Here is a 23,260-nt window from a genome sequence, read left to right as displayed (position 1 = left end):
ATGAAGATTTAACAGCTGAAACCCCTGTTTGTTCCTTCACACTCAAGGGACTTGATGAAGCTTTTCAGTACATAGAAAAAACAATTGAGATTTTGAGTGACAAGATTCAAATTTCAAACACATTAGAAAAGTAGCTACAGATTTAAAAAATGCTAATGCATACTATCTTGAAATTTATAAAAAGGAAGACTCTTGGAAACAAACAACTTATAATTTACTTGATTTTAAAGGCTATGTTTCCATACTTGGGATATTTCTGTGTGTGTGTGGGGGGGGGGGGGAATTAAGTTTTAATTTAGGTAAATAAATCATTGTTTAAGCGTACGCTAACTTTGTTGACCTTTATTTAGCATTACAGTGATCAAATTTCATTGCTGAGAACATAACTCCTGTTTCTAGCATTATGTCTATGGAAAATGGGGGGGGGGGCATGTCTAGTAATGAATTAACTCATAAAGTCAAGAACTATCTGCATCTGAGTTCATGCCCATTTTCATAATAATGCTTGTCTTGTTCTCTCTGTCTCTCTCATTGGTTTGATTTTTCAAATATAGTTTATGGCATCTAAAATTCTGCAGTGCAGTGTATCCTTGTTCCTAACCATTTGCATGTATATTAAATCTTTCATGTAATCCCATACAATTGTAATACATTTATAAGGATATTATATCCTTATAAATGGGACTGTGTTGTTGGGTGTGCTTCAGTAGATGGATAGATAGATAATCTTTTGTTTATTTCCTAGTGATCAGATAGTCATAACAATTGATAGAGTGCAAATTCTAGCTGCATGTATTTATGAGTATGAAAATTGGGGACTTAAGCTTAAAAATCAAAAAGAAATAGAGTTCCTTAGTCCAACTGGAAATGGATTACTGGTAAACAGAAAATATGTGAAAACAATAGTTTTTTACAATAAAAAATTTTTTTTTTTTTTTTGGATCCACTGGTTTAGGCAGATGAACCAGCTGACTTAGAGATTGAAAGAAGAATGTCATCTCAAGTAACTTGACTTCATAGAAACCTAATTAATTCTTCAATATGGCAATTAATCTTATCTGCTGTATCTGTCACTTTGTGTATCCTCTGGCTGATTTGCTCTATACACTAAACACAATTCTTTTACAAGCAGTTTTCAATAAATAGTGTGGTAGTTTCACTGATAACAAGAATTTACTATTTGCAGCATTTCTGAAGTTTTTATGTAGATCAGTTAAAAAATCAAGAATAGAAAGGATAAGAAATGATCTCATTAGAGAAATGACAGATGTGGAAAAAAAAATTATTTACTAAATGAATTTTATAATAAATGAATGCATTAGTTTAATTGAGTATTAACTTTAACTTATATATGGTATGCACAACATATGTAATAGATATTCTATTATTAAAAAAATTAATTTGGTTTTTCTCACAATATAATAATATCATTAACAAAATAAACAAGTAATTATAAACATAAATTAAAATTGGGTCAGCCTAATTAAATCCTTTAGTACATCTTATTCTTCCAATTAGGTGTGTAGTTGCAATATGGTATAGTCTTAAGCTTGTTTTCACAGCTCACATCATGAATTAGCTTAGATGTAATTAAGACTTGAATATTTTATACAATAAAAATGCTTTTTTAATACTGTTATTAAAAATATGCAATTATCTTGCAAATACAAGCCAAAAAACAAGGTCGTGTGATTAAGGGCTTCATGAAAAGGCTGCCATCCACTTTGCAACACATATACTCTGTCTTACTTCTGCTCAGTCTCATACCTCTCTCTTCCATTACTTTCCTCCATCTTTCCAGTTTAGCTGCCACTTCTTCTCTTGATTCTGCACACAGCACGATGTCATCTGCATACAACATTGTCCAAGGTGTGTCTTCTCTCACCACCTCCATCACAATATTAAACAGGAACAAGCCTAATGTTGACCCTTGATGCAAGCCAATTGTCACTTGAAAACTTTCTGTCTCTCCCAGGCAGGTCCAAATCCTTGTCTTCACATTTCTGTACATCTCCTGCACCAACCTGACATATTTCTTTGCTACCTTCTTCTCCCTCAGACACCTCCAGACTTCTTTCCTTGGCACTCTATCTCTCCCAGGCAGGTCCAAATCTTACATGCGAGGCAGAGTCTTTGATCTGCCTCACATGTAAGATGTCCTTTGATGCCTTATTTCTATATTTTACCAGTCGATAAATTTTTCTCTGTCCTTCCTTTGTTTCTAATTGATCGTAAAGATCTTGATATGCCATGGCCTTTACCTGTGCAACAACTCTATTGGCTTCTCGCTTTCTCTCTCTGTTCTCTTCCACTCTTGACTCGTCCCACTTCTGCTTTGCCTTCCTCTTAGTCGTCACTGCTTCTTGTACATTATTATTCCACCACCAACACCCTTTCTGCTCTCTAATCTTTCCAGATGTTTCACCTCGATTACACAGCTCAGAATTCCTTTTGAATTATATCTCCACCAATCTTGTACACTTTCTAAACATCTGAAATCCTCTCTGACACGCTCTCCCTAAAATAGTTCCTCACACACTCTTCTTTTATGTTAAGCCACTGAATTGTCTTCATCCCATGGCTTCTGAAGGTTCTTATCTTCTACCTTATTTTAAAGTCTGTGCACAATAGCCAGTGTTGCTGCGCCACTTGATCTGTTGGGATTACCTTACAGTTTGTTACTTCCTCAAGATGCTTTCTTCTAGTCAATCTGTAAACTGTTGCTACCGGTTCTAAATGTTATCAAATGTTCTTGCTGCTTGCAGAAAAACAAGTTCACAATTGCAAGATCAAATGCTACCGCGAAGTCCACAATCCTATCTCCTTCCTGGTTCATCATTTTCACTCCATGGCTGCCATGCATCCTTTCACAGTCCCTATTCTGTCTTCTTTGTGAGCCATTGATAATGGCTGTTAATTCAATGTTGGCAAGTGTAAAGTTATGCACTTTGGCATGATGAGATAGCCACTGGCATATTATATTGGTGGAATTATGCTTGGAGTGACAGGAAAGACTAGAGATCTTTGAGTTATGGCTGATAGAAAGTTGAAATTCAAGGGTCACATTGCAAAACTTGAAAATACAACTCAGAGGATAATTGCAATGCTCAAACAAACATTGATATTTAAGGATAAGGAAGTCATTTTGCCTCTTTACAAGGCTTTGATACAACTACACATGCTCTCCTGGGTTCAGTAGGTATTAAAAATAGAATGGATGCAAAGAAGAGTAGCAAAGATGATATTAAGATTATGAACTGTAGATTACATGGACATATCGAGAATATGTGGTGCAGAATGGGAGAAAGAGGGGTGATATGATAGAGGTCTATAAACTTCTGAAAGGGTGTTATAGGTTATTAACTGATGAAATATTTCATTATGTGAAAGGTGGGGGAACAAGGGGGGGTGCGTTTATCTGTGGAAGTTTGTGTGTGGTTAAGAAAGAGGTAAGAGCTAGATTTCTCTCTCTCACACAGAGCAGAGAATAAGTAGAACAGTTTGTCTGTTAAAGTAGCTCGTGCATAGAATGTGAATGAATTTAAGACAGCATTACAGAAGATGTGGTAATGTAGGTCTCTGTTGGTGAGTTCTTGACTCCCTGGAGATCTTGGATGATAATAGTAATAATAATAATAATAATAATGTGGGCAATAAGGAAACGTTAGAAAGTGTGCAGAGGCAAATAACTAAGACTGTCTCAGGACTAGAATGTTGGCTATGATGACAGATATGATTGAGACATATAAGTTAATGAGCTTATCAGATAGATACAGAGAATTATTGCATAAAATAATAGGTGATGGATAAACAAGAGGTCATCCCTGGAAACTGTACACAAAGGTCATGTGAGCAAGGAAGCAAAAAAGAGATGCTTTGCATTGCAGGTGGTGATTGAATGGAATGTGTTGCTAGAATGAGTGGTTAAAGGTCATGGTCTATGTGTGCATTTGACTGCCTATGAGTCTTTGCACTCTATGGAAGGTTGGAATTAATACTAATAATATGTTATTATTTTTATTATTATTGCGTGACACCTCCAAGGGAGTCCAGAGACTCATCGAGGGAAGGCCCTACTCTACAGCTCTCCATCTCCACCACTCAATCCACCAACTAAACAAGCCGTAACTACCATCATCATCTACATCACGGCATCTACTGCCCACCACCACCACCACCACTAGTATTTTCACAGACAATCACAAACACCCATGCTCACAACAGGATTCTAACCCACAGCCTTTGGTCGGAGGGTACATACACTAACCACTCAGCCAACCGGGTTTGTAAGCTTGACAAATAACTAATTTGAAAGAAAATTGTTGACAGGAAGCTACGAATAATGTAAACCTGATTAGTTACTACTGGATATTGTAGCATCCTCTTTATATTTTGAGGCTATAACGTTATCATAAGTAGTGAGCAGGATTTAAGGAAGCTATGTTATAAATGTATAGTACAGTCATACCCCAAAGTTACACAGTAGGTGGGACCAACAAAAAGCGCGTAAGTCGAATTCACGTGACTCGGGGTATAATTTTGCATGTAATTTATATATACAAACATACAATTGAGACCAAAGGTTTACAAAAACACCTATATATTTTAAGAAATATAATCATAATTGTAGCTTTTTGTACATAAAAAAAAAGAAAGTTATTTCGATGTCGATGGTTTCATAAAATGTAATAGATTCGTCTGACGGCATAATGTCTTTTTCTTGTCATGCAAAATTTCTTCATAGCAAGCTAATGATTTTTTTATTCCTTGCCTTATGGCTACAATTCATTCCTCGTTAGAATCTATGTCCTCCAAAATCTGTAAACCTTTCTTTTATGATTGTTCTTACTGTGGATTCCTGTAGATCGAACTTCTCTGCTAGCTTACAAATTTTCATTCTGCCTTCAAAATCTTTAATGATGTTGCGTTTTGCTTCCAAAGTCAGTGTTTTTCTTTTCTTGCTAGCTGTAAAAGAATCGGACTTGCGTCTTTTGGACGACATTATTAATTTTTATGTGATAAAATTTTTATCAAGAACATAACATTAAACAGTTTGTAGGTTTGTAGATTATAAAAATCGTGTATGAATGGAGACCGCACGAAACACGTCAGTGTTTGTTCACAGCATGTGCGACACTGGCGAATGCAGCCGGCACCGGAAAGATACGACTAGTGGTGAGGCGTGAAGTGGGACGGGAATACGTACATATAAGAAACCGCGTAACTCCGGATTCATGTAAGTCGGGATATGACTGTACATTATTAGTACCATGGGCTGACAATTTTTAGAAAATTTTTATTATTGTTAACATTTGTTTTTATTTTTATTATATTTTTACGTAATTTGGAAATCCTGTTCTATAAACTAAACATGGAAATTTTTTAGACTACCAAAGGACTTCAGTGAACAGGATGTGGAGGTTTTGCACTAGATTCCAAAAAATATCTCCCACCAAAAGACTTGCACAAACATCCATGTTCACTGTGGAATTCAGACCTAAAGCTTATTGTTTAGAGAGTAATGATGATATCTACTTGTCCAGTCTCGTGAACATATAGTAATGGATTTAAGCCAAATATGTGAAGAATATATAACAAGTATACATAACAAAGACTCAAACTAGTTTTGACACGTGAAAAGTTGAGTCAAGAACATTTAGAAAAAAATTTAAGATGTCTGAGAGTTATTAGTTATTGATGATTGCAGACCACTGATATGAAAGATACGAGAAACTTTAGTGTAGTGAAAGCATGGCATCATTAGCCAAACCATGTTAAAAATAAAGATGTTGGAAAGGAACAAAATTATTATTATAATTCAAGGGTATGCTTACAGTGGTATCATTTAAATAAATTGTAAGTGGGGGAGGGAACAAAATTTTCAGGAAAATACCCAATGAAGAGCAGGAATTAGATGCATTGACGGAAATGCAAATCTGTTAGAAGAGAAACCTTTGTTGGAGACGACCTGATATATATATATAATTACTCAATGTGGAAAAAAATTGCTTACATTAAATGTTAGTTGTGTTGGAATATAGTGTCCTATACTCAAGGATACATGCTAGAAAATGATAACATGATTATAGTATTAAAAATTGAGATAATGTAGTATTGCATAATAGAGGAGTTACAGATATATCGTTTTGACATAATAGCTGTTACCAAAAACAAAGAAGACAAAAGATGTTCTCCTAAACAATAATATCTTGTATTTTTATGACTGATATAAATGAAGGAATAGGTGTAAAACTCAATATAAACATGAAAATAATTTTCTTCACTGTTTCATGCAATTTCAAGTAGAGTGATATGGACACATTTGGAATTTGGACAGAATGGGAAATTGGACAATGAGTTCCGTATTTGTACCTACATTCTCACAGAATATTTTAGTAGGAGAAGTAAGGTAAGTTTTAATTACAGAGGGCAGCTGACATAAGAAAAAGATAATTATCTTTCTTTTTTTTTTTTTTTTTGGAAACCTAAACAGTAGAGTGGGTTCTAAGGGATGATGATTGCGTAATAATATGAAGTCTTGAACTTCATGATATATAACATATAGCCTCTCCCACTTTAATACCACCCTCACCTTCTTGTGCTAGAACCTGTTATCACAAATGAGGCTCTGGTATAACCAAAATCTACACAAGAGTAAATGCTTGTGTATAAAAGCATGTCTGGATGCTGAGGTAGCAGCCCTGCCACCAGAATAGGAATTCTATTTGCTAACAACCCACAAGTCTCTGGAAATTTAAATGCTGTTTTCAAGTGGGATAAATACAGAAATTGGACAGACTCCATGGTATCAACTAGAGCTTGGAAAATTAGGACATGAATTGGCCAGTGGAATGTTAAAGCACTCTTATTAAACAGGAAAACTAGCACAACTAAGAAAGGAGATGGAAAAATATAAAATTGAATTATTGGGTGTTAGCAAAGTAAGATGGAATGGTACTGGTAGAATAAATTTTGCCAGTGAGAATGTGTTTCTTTATTCAAAGATGCCTAATATAACTGATATACATCAATATGGAGTTGGAATCCTCATGAGCAAAATATTTAGTCAAGCAATGATTGGGTGGTAACCAATTTCAGAACAAATAATAACAGTTAATCTTGAAACTAAATTTGGAAGACAAAGTTGTTCAGTGCTATGTCCCAGCTGAGAATGCATCCTCTGAAGAAAAGAAAAGTTATACAATCTGCTTGATAAAACCTTGATGATAAATGGTAATGAGAGCATACTTCTCTTGGGTGACTTCAACGCTAAAGTTGGTACAAATAATGAGGGGGTTGGAAAATGCAATGGGAAAGCATGGTTTGGGAGAGAGAGAGAGAAAGAAATGTAAATGGTGAACTGTTGGTGGAGCTGTGTGGCAAATATAACTTAGTAATAGGTGGCACAATCTTCCAGCATAAGCGAATACATAAAGTAACAAAGGTGTCACCAGATGGCAAAACACAGAATCAAGTAGATCATATTGCCATCAGCCTAAGGTGCAGGAAAATGTTATTAGATGTCCAAAATAAAAGAAGTGCTGGTATTGGCTCAGATCGTCACCTAATAATAGGATCTATGCAGTTCTATATTCGAAAAAAATCATCAGGGGGAAAACATTTAATAGACAGAAATTTGATATTTCTAAATTACAAAATGCTGAAGTCTGCAGTGAGTTTAAACTAAAGTTGAGCAAAAACATAGATAGTGCGTGGGCGGTTCAATAAGTAATAAGACTAATTTTACTGTGGCGAAACCACTCATCACAATATTAATTTCTGTGGAATAAAGAAATGTTGCTGTATGTATTAACAAAAGAGGACGATATATGGCGTATACGGGCTGATGTGCCAGAGTGTCACGTGACTAAACGCAAGTGCTCATCGCCGCGCTTCCGAGGTGCGACCAGTCTTCAAAATGGAAGCATCCTTGGAACAGCGTTATGCGATTAAATTTTGTGTGCGTTTGCAAAAATCGGCATCGGACACTTTTAACATGATACGCGAAGCTTTCCACGATGAAGCAATGTCGAGGACAAGTGTTTTTCGCTGGCATAAAACTTTTAAGGAAGGAAGGCAAAATGTGGAAGATCTTGAACGTGAGGGAAGACCTTTAACGTCCATCACAGAGACAATGATCAACACAGCAGCGATTATCATCAAGCATGTCAAAAGGAAGCGTCCATTGCTGAAGAATGGCTTCTTATTGCACCACGATAATGCAAGGCCACATATTGCTGGTTGTGTAGTGGACGTTTTGCAGAAGAACAACACAGATATCCTACCACACCCTCCATAGTCCTGATCTCGCACCGTGCGATTTCTGGCTGTTTCCTCAGCTCAAGAAACCACTAAGAGGTCGCCATTTCGAAAGCAACAAAGCATGTGTAAAAGCTGCGGAGGTGGTTTTGAAAGAACTCTCAAAAAACGGACTCTCACATGTGTTTAAGAAGTGGATGCAACGTTGGGACAAATGCATCACGTCTCACAGTAGTTACTTCGAAAAAGACAATGTAAATGATGATGATGATTAAAGGTAATCTGTTTTCTGTATAAATATAGTCTTATTACTTATTGAACAGCCTACGTAATTTTGAAGGAAGAGAGAATATAAGGAATGATGATATAGAGGCCAAATGGAAAAAGGTAAAAAAAAAAAGTCCTTAATGATACAGCAGACCATGTTTTAGGATATTCTAAAAGAAAGAAAGAAGAATGGTTATCGATGAAAACTTGGAGACTAGTGGATGAACTTAAAGACAAATATATTATTTTAAATAAAAAGGTTAAGAGAAGTGCTAGAAAAGATAAACGGCAATGGTTTGAAGAGCTGTCATCAAGGGCACAAGCTGCAGGCAAGTATAACAGTAGAGAGTTACACAGTATTATAAGAAGAATTTCTGGAGAAGCAATGCAAAAGAATGTTCCAGTGAAGGATCTCAGTCATGGAAAAGGATCATGGAAAAATTCTAGTGTCAACAGAAGAACAATTCGAAAGGTGGAGACAACATTTTAGTCAAATCTTGAATGATAGCAGTAATAAAATACAAACAGAAATTAAAAAAAGGAGTAAATGAATTAAAAATTGATACCAGTCCACCATCTAAATTGGAGATTAAAAAAGAAAAACTATTAAAGAAATGAAAATGGAAAAGTGGCAGAACATGATGGTATCCCAGCAGAGGCTCTAAAATCTGACACGACAACAATCAGATATGTTCTATCCACTATTCCGAGATATCTGGAAAAAAGAGACATTCCCTAAGGATTGGAATACAGGAATAATAGTAAAAGTAGCAAAGAAAGGAGATTTAGAAAACTGTAATAATTGAAGGGGCGTAAACCTGCTATGTGTCATTAGCAAAATTTTCTGCAAAATTATTTTTACAAGAATCTTTAATATTTTAGAGAGCATGAGAAGAGAGCAGTCTGGGTTTAGGGCAAATAGATCATGTATAGACCACATTAACACCTTAAGAATAATAATTGAACAGTCGAGTGAATTTAACTCTCCTTTATATTTGCTGTTTGGATTATGAAAAAGCCTTCAATTCCGTTGCCAGAGATTGTGTGTGGAATGCACTTAAAACAAAGGAATGTCACAGAAGATAATAAACCTCATACAGGAAGGATTTAACAAATTCCAATGGTACTACATGATGGATATCTGTCACAACCCTTTCAAAGTGTATCTGGAGTGCGACAAGGATGTCTGCTATCTCCCTTATTATTTATATTGGTGCTAGATAAAGTTCTTGAACAGACAGCAATGCAACATGTCAAAGGAATATCATGGAATATAAATAAAACTTTGGATGATCTAGACCAGGACTGTCCAAAGCACTGCCTACGGGCCGCCTGTGGATTTTGATTTTCATGAGTGAAAAAAATAAAATAACAATTTTAATCAAATGCATATTAAATATTTTAATTCTATCACTAATCAATAATCATGATGTTGGTAATTTTATTTGTGTTTATTTGGTGTTTTTACATCACTGTATAGCCACGTGTTTTTCAAATATTAGATGTGTTAAAGAAACGTTCTTATACTGTTTTGTTCCAACATGCATGCTCTGGGTGCTCACAGGGAGCGTGAACGTGCAATTAGTGTTGTTCGTTTGTTCAGCTATCGAGGTTGTGTTGCTGCTGCTTACCAAATTACTAGATATGCATTGTGATGTGGCCCTCGGATAAATCTTTTTTTTTAAATGCGGCCCTCGGATTACCTAAGATTGGACAGCCCTGATCTACACTATGCAGATGATGTATGTATGTATGTCTAATTGCCCACAGACATGCAGATATCCGAAACAAACTAACCACATTACAAGAAGAATCACTGAAAGTTGGTTTGAAAATAAATACAAACAAAACAAAAGAAATGAGAATCAGTGTGACCAACAAGGCTCTAAGTATAATTGAAAATGGAAAAATTGAAACTATTTCACATTTTACATATCTCGGCAGTGTTTTATCTGCAGATGGAGGAGCAACTAGAGATGTTGACATAAGGATTCAAAAGGCAAGAAGTGCATATGCTAAACTTAGTAGAGTATGGAAAATGAAAAATATCCACACAGATACAAAATTAAAAATATTTAATGCATGTATTAAATCAGTTCTTCTATATGGATGTGAAACATGACTGGTTTCAAAGGAAATACAAAAAAAAACTACAAACATTCAGAAACCAATGTCTGCGAAACATGTTTCGAATTTGGTGACCACAAAATTATTACTAACAAAGACCTCTGTAAAATAACAAATCAGCAAAAAGTCAACCTTGAAATCAGAAAAATGAAAACTTAGATGGATTGGACATACACTTAGGAAAGATCACGAAGAAATCTGTTGTGCAGCCCTGGAATGAAATCCACAAGGAAAGAGAAAGCATGGCCATCCTAAAAATACATGGAGGAGATCGACTTTAATAGAATATGAGAAGAAGAGTTTTGCTGAACTAAGACCAATAGCAAGGATAAGGAACCGATGGAAAGCATTTGCAGACTCCCAATGTTCCTGATGGAATCTGGGGAAGAAGAAAAAGAAGAAGAAACAGTAGCATAGAAAATGAATCCTAGAAATATTTTGTGAAAATTTGGACAAAGGAGCAAAGCCAATAATCCAGTAAATATGCACTATAGTGAACACCTCTAGAATGAAATGATATGCTATGATGAACTCTGGAAAAGTCCTGGGTTGAAAGATTAATAGAGTGTAATTGTGGGCTTAAAAATAGCAGTGATTTACCATAGAAGACATAATATCACAATTAGTAGACAAAAAATATGGGGGGAGGGGAATCATTCATGAACAGAACAGTGTTTATTATGTATGGCAGGAACCATACATAAACTCAGATATGTTGGTGATATACAGGGTGTTCGGGATAAATTTGACATATTTATAATTAATTATATTTTTCCGTAAGTTACATGTATTAACACACACTTCTCTTCATTTAAAAGTTTGGACCCTTCTTCATTCACATACAAGATGTCAGAAAGGATGGATAGCTGGAACCCACCTGAATCATGGAAGAGAATAACTTGTATCATGATGATTCGTGCCCGCCATCAAAATAAGGATATTACGACTGCTGCCCAATGCTCCCTGAATACAGTAAAAACAATCAGGCATGAACTAGAGACTTGCAATGGTGACTACGAGGATGTAGCAAGAAGAAAGATCCCTAGCAGACGATCTGATTGCGTTCGTACAGCAGAATTCCTCGCAAATCTGCAGGAACAGGTGTTGAAGAACCCTGGCATTGGAATTCGGGCTTTGTTCGTGGAGTTGCTAACTGTAGTCAAGCCCTGGATAACAAGGGTAGCCAATGGTAGGCCGTATGTATGGCAGCAGGATTCGGCCCCTTGCCACACCTCTGGGAAAAGTCAAAAATGGTTGTCTGAAAATTTCTACGACTTCACCAGTCCAAATGTTTGGCCTCCAAACTCCCCAGACCTTAACCCCATGGATTATTTTGTATGGGGCGCAGTTGAAAAAGACACCAATCGCACTTCCAGTAATACGAAAGCCCAGTTAATGGATAAAATTAAAACAGTTTTTGCGGCCCTTCCCAGGGAGACTGTAGCATCAGCTTGTTCGAGGTTCCGAAGCAGAATTGAAGCTGTGATCGATGCTAATGGTGGTTATTTTGAGTAAATCTTGTTGATAGTATTGTAATTAACTCTGCCTGTAATGTTTTTTTGTCAATTCATTAAATTTAATAGATACAAAGAAGATTTTCTTTTTCCTTACGAAACTGTCAAATTTATCCCGAACACCCTGTATATTCACTATTTAGTCCCATTACTATCAAACTCAAAACACCTTCCTAAGCCATCTAAAGAAAACACAAACACATTCAATTCACTGTTGAAATTGAAAACCAAAACACACTTTGTTTTCTGGATATGCTTCTCACTCTTCTTCTTCCCTTTGGCTGTCTTTCCTTCACTATCTGCCGTAAACCCACACACATGGACTAATGCATACGTGTAGACTTGTATCACTATCCAACACAAAAGTGCAATAGGCAGAACATTACAAAAATGCAATATTAAGGCAACATTTAAACCACCCACAAAATTCAAAATTTTTCTTAGCTCCTCTAAGAATTCAATTTTCAGCCTTGTCCACCCAGGTATACACCAAATTTAATGCACCTGTAACTTACCCTGCATAGAGGAAACAGTACTCATCATCCATCTATTCATTGGATATTATCAGATGTTGTATGGTTACTTTGTTCCTCGGTGATGTGCCACACGTCCTCCCCAGGTTTTCCTGTTGTATGCTTTTCTTGAGGCTTCAAATTTGAAGATCAGTCACCATCCATCCATCCATCCATCCCTCTCATTGAGGGTCTACCTCTTCTCTTTTTTCAAGAACTTTACTTTTTTTTGGAAGTCCTCCTTCCATCCTTTCAGTGTGTCCAGTGTATTTCAGTTTTCTTCTGAATATATCTTTAAGGAGCCTTAAAGTTCTACCAACCCTTTCTAGCACCCATCCATTTGACCACCTTTCACTATATGATATCCTCAGTTTTTCTAACACCATATCTCAAAAACAGCTATCCTTTTCCTATCAGACTTCTTTAGGTTCCAAGTCTCACATCCATAAGTTGCCATTGGAAAGACATCTACACCCAGAATCCTCAACTTTATTCTTGTGAACTTTATCCAACCTTCTAGATGTTAGACAAATCTCTGACTGTTGTTTTAGCCATTTCTAATCTTCTTCTGAACCAGCAATTCTTCACATTAATAATAGATCTCAGGTACATGAACAGGACTCACAATACCAATTAAAAAAGAGCATAATCAACAACAAATTGAATTTGTTAATTATGGAAAATCATGCCTCTCTGTTCATGCATTTTAAATATGCCACTAAATCAGTTGGAGATGCTTATCCAACACTCCCAACCTCAACAAGAATGATGGCCTAGCCCCAAGAATATGAATGACCTATCTGAAACCTATAACATTTGATGACAAGGATTATAAAATATGAAGACTAGAACCCTAACAATTCCCAAAAGCCAAGTACAAAATAACCAGGTCTTGGATACAAAAACTAGCAAAAATAAATCTGTATTTCAGTATTAAACTACTGTTGAAGAAGTAAATAGGACTAAGAATAACAGAATTTAGAGAGATAAGCCCTAGCCAATAGATGTTGATGTAATTCCAGATATATTTATTGATTTTTTATTATTATTATTTTCGCTCTCTCTCTCTCTCTCCTTTGGCAGAGATCAGGCTAGGGTCAACAGTTGATCAAAGTAATCATGCTGTAGCCCACTTTAGTGAATTATTATGTATCTTGTGTCTCTCTATGTATATATATTTATTTGTAATCATGACTTTAATGTAATGGTTGAAATGTCAAGTTGTTATTTTATTTTATAATGTCTAGTTAGTGTTGCAAAATGAGTGGATCAGAAACTAAAACAAGCATTTGTATCCTGACTAATAAGTGAGGACCCCCACTATTTCCCTTATTTGTTAATTGTATTTCTTTTGGATTAATAGAGGATATTCAGTTGTTTGCTGATATGCAAAGTTGGGGAGTGATATGCTCATGTTAACTTCCTTCGGGAAGATTTAAACAGACTGTTAGCTTGGAAAAATTAGTGGTTGCAGTTTTAATGTTAACATGTTTGCGGCCAACTACGAGTATACTCATAGTTGGTAAACCAGCCCCCACAAGCCAGCTACGAGTATACTCGTATGACACTTACCGCTGGTAACGAGATTATCGTACTGACCTTGAAGAAGTGAAATTGCTCGGTGTACGGGAACAGACTATGCCGAAGTAGCGTGGCAGCGAACGTGTTAATAAGTGCAAAGTGTTGCACTGGCACAAAAGTATAAGAAAGTATTGATGGAACAGTGCTTCAGGAGATGAATAGATTTCAGGATGATTATTGACAGTTGCCTGAATTTCAGACGGTACATGATAAGTGTTGCAAAAGCTGCAAAGGGCAGTGCTGCTATGATAGCAAGCACACTAACAGATAGAGGTAAGAAAGTTGTTGTGATGTTATATACGTCATTAGTCAGACCCATGTGCTTGTGTGTGTATTCACATGTATAGTATTATGATTAATAATCTATTCTGCATATTTAAGATTAATATAGAATTTTAATTTCTTTATTTAACAGAATTTTCTTTTAACAGATTTTTTTTCACATCAGTTTTGTTTTAAAAATTCACTGTAGGTATAAGTTACAGTAATTGTTTGCTCTTTTTACAACTAAATTTGTAATTTCAGGTTAGCCTCAGTGAGGCCCTAAAATTAGGTGCAAGCTCCGAAGCTGCTTCCCACAATTTGACGTCTGACCTCCTCTTTTCAAGTGGTAGTGCTGCTAGTGGCCTTCAGATTTCAGACTGGGCAACAAAGGTTAAAGAGTGGCAAACTGCTGAGCAGTTAACAAGAATGAGAGATGAGGACCCCGGTTTAAGAAATGGAGGAGATCGAAAATCCAGTGAACTCTGTGTAGTATGTGGGGATAAAGCTTCAGGTAGACTATTATTAATAGAATGACTATTGTTTTAACTTTTGTGTATTTATAAATGCATATTACACAGCAATTTAAAAGAAATAAAGGTAAGATAATTAGGACACATCGTCCTGTTGTATATTAAACTAGGCAAGGTATGGAAGTAGTATAGATAAAATTTTCCCAAATTTTATCTCCAAGTTCTGCATAGTATTGTTTACTTGCACATATGATCCATTGTATGGAATTGCTGGATGTACTTTACCTTTTTGTGCAAAGTGGAAAAGGTTTTAGTTGATTAATGTAGTGAAAACAGTAAATAGGAATGAATTAAACAGTTTAATGATTCAATATATTCATCTCTCATAGATACCATCATGAGTACAATATAAAAAAACTTGTAATTGACATGCTGACAATACCAAACAAATTGTCTGGCTCCTTCCTAGACACTTTAAAACATATTTTCCTTATTGCAGACCTGTTTTATAGCATGCTTAAAATCAACTCATATAGACAGAATATGACTTCCCATCATCCTTCCTTTTCAATATGGTATTCTAAAAAACACCACCTAAAACAGCTATCATACATTAGGCTTACAACCTGGACTTTTCATACTAGCAGCTGATCAACTTTGAAGTGGAACAAATCCTTTGTATAAACCTGGATTCCTTCAGTGTATTAATAATATGATAGTAAATTACAATATTTATATGTTAGTTATACAAGAAATAAGATAGCTGGTTTGTGGAGATCTACAAAAAAAAAATAATAATAATAGGATATTATTGCATATAATAACAAATATGGAAATCGTATGGGTTTTTATGGTGCATGGTGGCAACTTGCCAAATATATAAAAAACTTTCATGCCATTTTGATGATTGATTTTGTTATATCTATGTTACTGACCAATTGTTTCATGTTGTGATAATCAACAGTTATGTAACTGTGGATAAGTGTGACTTGACTTATCTAGGTGCTATCAGCTTGGGAGGACTTTTGGCTTTAAGCCACTGAAGACGCCGGGCTCGCAGCAATAACATCATGTTTGCGTTAATAGCCCAGGTGCACGGTCACAAAGACACCTTTCAGCCCTTTGAACAGATGTACAGATGGCGCAGTGGGTCAAATTCTTAGCGTTCCAGTGGTTTTAAACCACCCAAAAGGCAAGGCAGGGTGTGCACTGAGACAACAGTACCCATAAATCAGCAGTTGTGATTCATTATCGTGTCCACCAATCCAAATGAACACTGTTATTTGTTATGAGTTGTTGGAAAACTGGAGGGTAGTTGGCACACTGTATAGGCGTGCACATGAACTGTTCTGACCATACCATCTGACAGTGTTGGGAGCTGTGGACATGTTCCAGCACTGCCACACGGCAGAGTGGCACCAGTCAGATCAGGAAGACCAACGCTAGAGAGGATTGACGGATCGTGCGGCAAGCATGGAGGGATCCCACGGTGACCTGGTCCACTATACAGGCAGGTGCTGAGGCTCCTGTGTGCCCACGAACCATTTCCCGATGCCTCGCAGAGGCGAATCTGTGATCCCAGCGCTTCTTATATGTGCTCTCATTAACACTGCAACATTGCTAACTCCGTTTGCAGTGGTGCCAGGTGAGAGTGATGTGGAACTCCACAGACTGGCGACGTGTGGTCTTCAGCGATGAGTGCCACTTCGTCTTGGGGACAGATGATCATCGTGTCCTGGTGTGGAGGACCCCTGGTCAAGGACACAATCCCGACCTCGTTATCGAGCGCCATATCTCCCGCACTGCAGGCATTATGGTCTGGGGAGCCATACCCTACGATAGCCGATCACCCCTCGTAGTGGTACGTCGCGCATTGACGGGGAAGCAGTATGTGGACGACATTCTAAGGACCCACGTTCTCCCATTCCTGGCCAGGATACCAGGAGCGCTATACCAGCAGGATAATGCCCATCCGTACATGGCTCGGGTTGCCCAGGCCTGCCTACGTCGTGTACAGACACTTCCATGGCCTGCCTGCTCCCTGGACTTATCCCCTATTGAGCATGTTTGGGAGCAGCTGAAACACCAGCTCCCACCATGCTACAATATCCGGGATTTGGAGCACAGCATCCAATACGTGTGGGCCAGTCTGCCGCAGGACAACATCAGGCGTCTGTTCACCACCATGCCGGCCCGGATTGCATACCACAGATCCCATTGTAATTGTCATTCAGCTCTGTTTTTGCCATCATGTGAATCATTACACCAATAAAATTTCAGTTGAATCCTATGTTTCCTTCTTGGTGCGCTAATTTCTTTGTCCGTGTTTGTATATTTAGTATTAATATTAACATTTAACTGTTATTAGTATCTGTTAGGTTACAAAATTAAGTTACAAAACTGAGAATGAAGTGAGGAACTTATTGTTCTCCTAAAAGTCCTGATGGTGCCCCCTAGCGGGCTATGTAGGTGTTCTTGGCTGTTGGGCTGAAGGTCTGCTTATGTAAGCCTTCCAAATTTAATTTTGGGCAGTCTCATGCAACCAAATTTGTTGAGGTTTGGAGAGTTTCTTAGGGCTGAGGTGATTCCATGAATAGTCTTTCGAATTTGAACTTGCTATGGTGTATTATTGTAGCTTTCTTCCACCGTATTCTGTATCCAGAGCATGGTCTGCAAGACCCGATTGGCTATACTTGTGAAACCAGATGAGTCCTTGTGTTCCAAAATTCTGATATTCGCTGTCCTTCCTGTTTGGCCAAAGTAAGACGGTTTATAGCTGCAAGGGACCTGGTATACAAGGGACCTCAGTTACTGTGTTTTAGTGCCTACATGCATGTGCCTTTTTTTTAAGTTCCTTTTGAAGATGGCAACGTGATGTTTGCCGAAATATCGGAAATATTTATTAAAGTGTTATTTAATTTATATTCTTATATACATTGTCAATTCCTTAAGTGATTTAGTAACTAATAGATAATAATAATAACAGAACTCTAGCTTTGATGTAGTAAGGTTTTTTTCTTTACCAGAGGTCAGGCCAATAGTTTTAACAGTTGATTAGTAACTTTAGCATATCATGTAGATTGTAGTGCAGCTTGTTTCTTTGTTATATATGTGTATACTCCAGATGACCTTAATGTGAAGGTTGAAACGTCGAGTGTTTATTTTGGTTTATGTTAAACTAAAGTTTTATTCTAATGCAGTAAGTTGTTTCCATAATTTTCATGATGTATTGTGATCACTGTTTAAGCATGAAGGAAATGATTCTTGCATTTTATTTGTTCTAGTTTATGCACATTTCTTTTTACTTTCCATTCAGTTTATAATACTGAATGGGACCAGGGCAATACTTATGTACAAGTGCACAGGGCTCTAATTGGGGGCCCGAAGCCCTCTAGCTCCTCAGGCCTTGCCCACCTTGGGCATTACGACCCAGAATGAGACAAGAGCTTCATGACTTACATAAAAGACAACTTCAGTGCCCCAAACATCAAAGAGTTTACGATGGTTATCCAGTCACAAGGCATACTCAACAGAAAGCAGGGAAACATTTTAATATTTAGAAGTCACTTATTAGATCTCTCCACATGTCAGGCTTTAACTTTTCTGCTAACTATTATGCATACTTACTGAACAATGACTGACCTATGCTATCTTCCATGCTCTACATGTTTTTTACTTTTGTGTAACAGTTTCTACATGTTCGGTTGTAGTTATGTAATGGTTCATGTTTACCGCTTATTGTATTTTTTTGTTCTTCCTAACTCAGAAGAAGCCACTAACATATTTGGTGAAACTAGTCAGTTTAACTATGTATATTATAGGCATTATTTCCTGGAAAATTCCCATGTTACTCCTCTTGAAACCCTTCCCCTTCCCCAAAGAAGCACCCTTGAGTATAATAATATATATGTATATATATATATATATATGTATTATTTTAGAAAAAAAACCAGGTTTTCAAAATTATTCTTCCCGCCTTGCATCAAACACTCTCCCTATGTTCCTCCCCCTCTTTTTTTTTAACAGCCTAACAGCAAAAATATGGAGAATGAAGTCATCCTAGCATCTAAACAAGTTATGTACAAAATTTTCTACCTCAATTATTCTGCTATATTTTCCTTTAAAATACACTTATAATGCCCTAAAAATTTTCCTGAGTAAAAAAGCCAATGTATTTAAAATAGGGGACACTGCTAAACAAAAGCAGGCTGTAATAGCCGAAAAAGTAATATGTATATTATCATGACATATTAAACCCAGTGTTAGTTACGATTTGTCGCATTCATTTTTTTGATAAAAAAAAATCTACATACTCATTATATGATTCTTTACTTGAACATTACATAAAACTAATTATTGGTGACTTAAATGCCAAAATAGGAAAATTCCCAAGATTAGAGCAACAGACATTCAAAGTAGTCTACCTGACATTAGTAATGAGATTCCTAATTTACGTTCACATGCAGATCTACACTTTTTTACTGTGTAGGCATTTGGAACTGAAATCCTACGGAATAGGTTGGTTACTCCTTATTCCTGTAGGTATCCTATGACTGCAACCTGTGTGTTCGTTTGCCTGCTTGTGGGATGAAAAACCCCAGATAAACTGGGGGGAAAACCTTCCTGCCCACACCCAAGACCAGCTAACATGGCTATGGCTGAGGAAGATCCTTGAGCTCCTCACGTCGTTGATGGAAATCAAACCTAGGACACTCCTTCCCCAGGTATATGGTTGCGAAGCACATAGCCACTATGCTAACTGCACGGACAGTAATGAGATTACAGCTATTAATTTTGCATCCTCCAGAGGACATATGGTTAATAGCACACATTTTTAAAGAAATATCCATAAACAAACTTGGTCTTCTCTAGATAAAACAGTCAGCAACCAAATACATCATATAATGATAAACAATATACATAAAGCATGTATTAGAAACATCCATACTTACAGAGGTACAGATGCTGATATTGACTGTAACCTGGTAATAGCATTTCAAAACTGGAATTATTACCTTTCTCACAGAAGAGAATCTTCATTTTGCAAACAACAGAAAGGAAGACATATGATTTTATCATGCACGTAAAGAAGCTATAACGAAACACAATTGAAACTAGATTAAAAATTCTACAGGTCCCCCTTCACCATAGCTACTAATATTTATAGGAACTTGAGAAATTTAACTAGTCAACTACTATTCTGAGAAAAACAAAAAAGGCTAGCAAAAAATAACCAAATAAATTAAATTAAATAAAACTAACTACTTCACAAATTTGCCTGAATATATACTGGCATGCCCATAAGACCAAAAATTAATGCAGAAATTTCTTGAAACAGTTTTGTATTTCTCCAGAATAAATATATATATATATAATGGAAACAGAAAACCTATTGGATGATGGAGCTACCTTACACACCAGCCAAAGGCAAAATTATGTCTAATACAAAATTTTAATTATATAAAAGTTTAGTTAAAAAGACATACCTGGTTGTGTAATTTTGGAGCCAAAGATGAGCTGAAAGAACAATAAAAGAATATTCATGTTGAATAGCCAATAATGAAGCATGAATATAATTATTGGACAAAGATAATGAAATGAATGGACTAGAGATTTGGAATTAAGATCATGAAAAATCAAAATTTTGGAACATTTATATTAAAGAACAAAAAGAAACAAAAACAATCAAGTATATACAAGACCAATAGCATGACAGTGTTCTGGGCTATTTCTGCAAAATGGCCCACACACTGTTATGCTGCTGGTCTTGTATATACATTACTAGTGTTTTTTTTTTTTTTTAATTCTTTAATCTTAGTTCACCATCTGAGTGAGTCCATTTTGTGCTTCACACCATCTAAATTTTATTTTATATTTTAGACTAGTATGGTAAAGAAGGTAAAACTGGAATATCAGAAGAGATCGACACTAAGATCCAAAGATAATTCTAGTGAATTTTTTAGCTATGTGGCCAGTAGGAGGAGAAATGATTGTGGACGAATGACATTGTGGGATAAATATGGGAATAGAGTGACTGATGCAGAGGACATAGTGGAGTTGTTCAATAAACACTTTATTGGAGTATTTCATCCTGGAGGAGATTTTAATACTAGAGAGATAGGGCAGGTTCGAGGTTTAAAGGTGCAAGAGGAGAGTGTGTTCCAAATATTGAGTACCTTGGATGTTAGTAAAGCTGTGGGACGGGATGGTATTTCACCACGAGTTTTGAGAGAATGTGCTAAGGAGCTGTCAGTTCTTTACCATTGCATAAGGGCAGTAGCAGACTGGATGTGTCTAACTATAGGCCAGTTTGTGTTTCATCAGTAGTTGTTAAGATCTTGGAGAAATTAGTGAGGGACCATATACAGCATTGGACAGATGAGTGTAATGTTTATCTGTGAGTTAACATGATTTGTTAAGGGGTACTTTTGCTTTAGTATGATTGCCTTTTATAATAAAGTGACAAGAGCAGTTGATGAGGAAAAGGCATACACTGCCATTTTTTTTGGATTTTGCAAAGGCATTTGGGAGGGTACCATGTGACAAGCTGATATTTCAGTTGCAGCACATGGGTTTAGATGTCGGGTTTGTCAACTGGATTCCGGATTAGCTATCTGATAGGTATCAGAGAGTTGTGTATGGTGGGACAGTATCAATGAGGCAAAAGGTTACAAGTGGTGGGTCAGTACTGGGACCTGTATTGTTTAACCTTTATATCAATTTCATTGTCAATGGATTGCAGGGGGGGGGGGATATTCAGCTGTTTGCAGATGATGTGAAGCTGGGAAGAGTTATTAGTAATAGTGCAGATGCATCAGCCCTGTAAGAGGATTTGAATAAACTAGACAGATGGGCAAAATGAATGAGGGTGTCAGTTTAATGCAGGAAAATATAAAGGTCTTGAAGTTTGGGATACATGGAGGGAGGCTGTATACTCGATTTGTAGAGCTATACGAGGAAGTAGGGGAGACAAGGGATCTTGGGGGTGATGATTGATAGAAAACTAAAATTGCAAAGGTGGTGAAGGTAACCCAGAGGATTGCTGCAATACTGAGAAGGACAATGATCTGCAGAGATAAAAGAGTTATCGTTCCATTGTATAAGACCCTGATCAGACCACACTTGGACTATTGTTCTCAAATTTGGTTCCCAGGATTTCAAGAGGATAAATTAACTGCAGAAAGGGTACAGAGGCGGATAACAAAATGGTTTCAGGACTGTAAAGTGTTAGTTGTGAGGATCGGTTGAGGGAATGTGGACTGCAGGGTTTGGTAGATAGAAGGAGAGGTGATATGAATGAGACTTTTAATCTGTTGAGAGGTAGTTACAGGGTTGACACTGGGGAGTTATTTCGCTTGGTGTAACAGCCGGAAGGAGCAATGACAAGGGGGCCATCTCTGGAAGTTGCAAAAGGAAGCTGTGAGCAAGAGGGTGAGGAGTGGTTTCTTTGCATGGAGGGTGGTTGACCTGTACAATGCATTGCCTGATAGAATGGTGAGAGCAAGAATGGTCAATGAGTTCAAGAAGTGGTATGATAGACTTCGTGTTTTCTAGGAAGAACCTCGCACGATGAGTCTTTTGACTCCATGGATGCCCAACTAATAATAATTAAGATAAGAAAACAAGAAACATGATAAAAACTAAGAAAACAAGAAACATGATAAAAACTAAGAAAACAATAACCAGTTAAAAAAAAATTAAGGAAACATAATATGACAATAAGACAAAAAAAAAGCAAAATAATAAAACAATATAATTACAACAAAACAAATTCCAGAAGATGAACAATATCATTCAAAACACCACATCGACTCATAAAATGAAGAAACAACAACAGCAAACACTTCATGATATCATCATCATCATCATCATTACGAACCATGGGCTCATTGCCCATTAATGTCTGATGCCTGTTTCACTATCTTCTTCCACCTTTCTTTGTCCAGTGCACAGTGTCGCAGTTTTTGTGCACCCATTCCACACCAGTCTTTTATATCGTCTATCCATTTTCTGTATGGTCTACCTCTTCTGTTTAAACCTTCTAAAATACCAAACATAAATGTCTTTATCTTCCGATCCTCACTCATTCTACAGATGTGTCCAAATAATTGCAACTTCCGTTTTATAATCTTCTGCATTAGATTCTAGTTTGGTTGTATCTATAGAGCTCTTCATTGGTGATTTTCTGTACCCATCCTATTCTTAGAATCTTCCTGTAACAAGTTCTTTCAAATGACAAAATTCTTTTTCTTGATTCTTTATTTGT

General features: G+C 36.6%; 1 protein-coding gene across 5 annotated transcripts in view; it reads left to right on the top strand.

Annotated features, from left to right (window-relative positions):
* The window catches only part of LOC150094589 (nuclear receptor subfamily 2 group C member 2-like), an 808,056-nt gene that overhangs the window by 377,764 nt on the left and 407,032 nt on the right, over positions 1-23,260 (top strand). For all 5 annotated transcript variants that reach the window (XM_090412047.1, XM_090412048.1, XM_090412044.1 and 2 more), the window contains one exon: positions 14,786-15,035. In XM_090412047.1, the coding sequence (XP_090268173.1) occupies positions 14,786-15,035 (250 nt within the window). The remainder of the gene's footprint in view (positions 1-14,785; positions 15,036-23,260) is intronic.

Source organism: Typopeltis vanoorti, chromosome 22, assembly GCF_054136105.1.
Source record: "Typopeltis vanoorti isolate ZY-2024b chromosome 22, IOZ_Tvanoo_1.0, whole genome shotgun sequence".
Classification (NCBI taxonomy): domain Eukaryota; kingdom Metazoa; phylum Arthropoda; class Arachnida; order Uropygi; family Thelyphonidae; genus Typopeltis; species Typopeltis vanoorti.
This window is presented reverse-complemented; position numbering and strand designations above follow the sequence as displayed.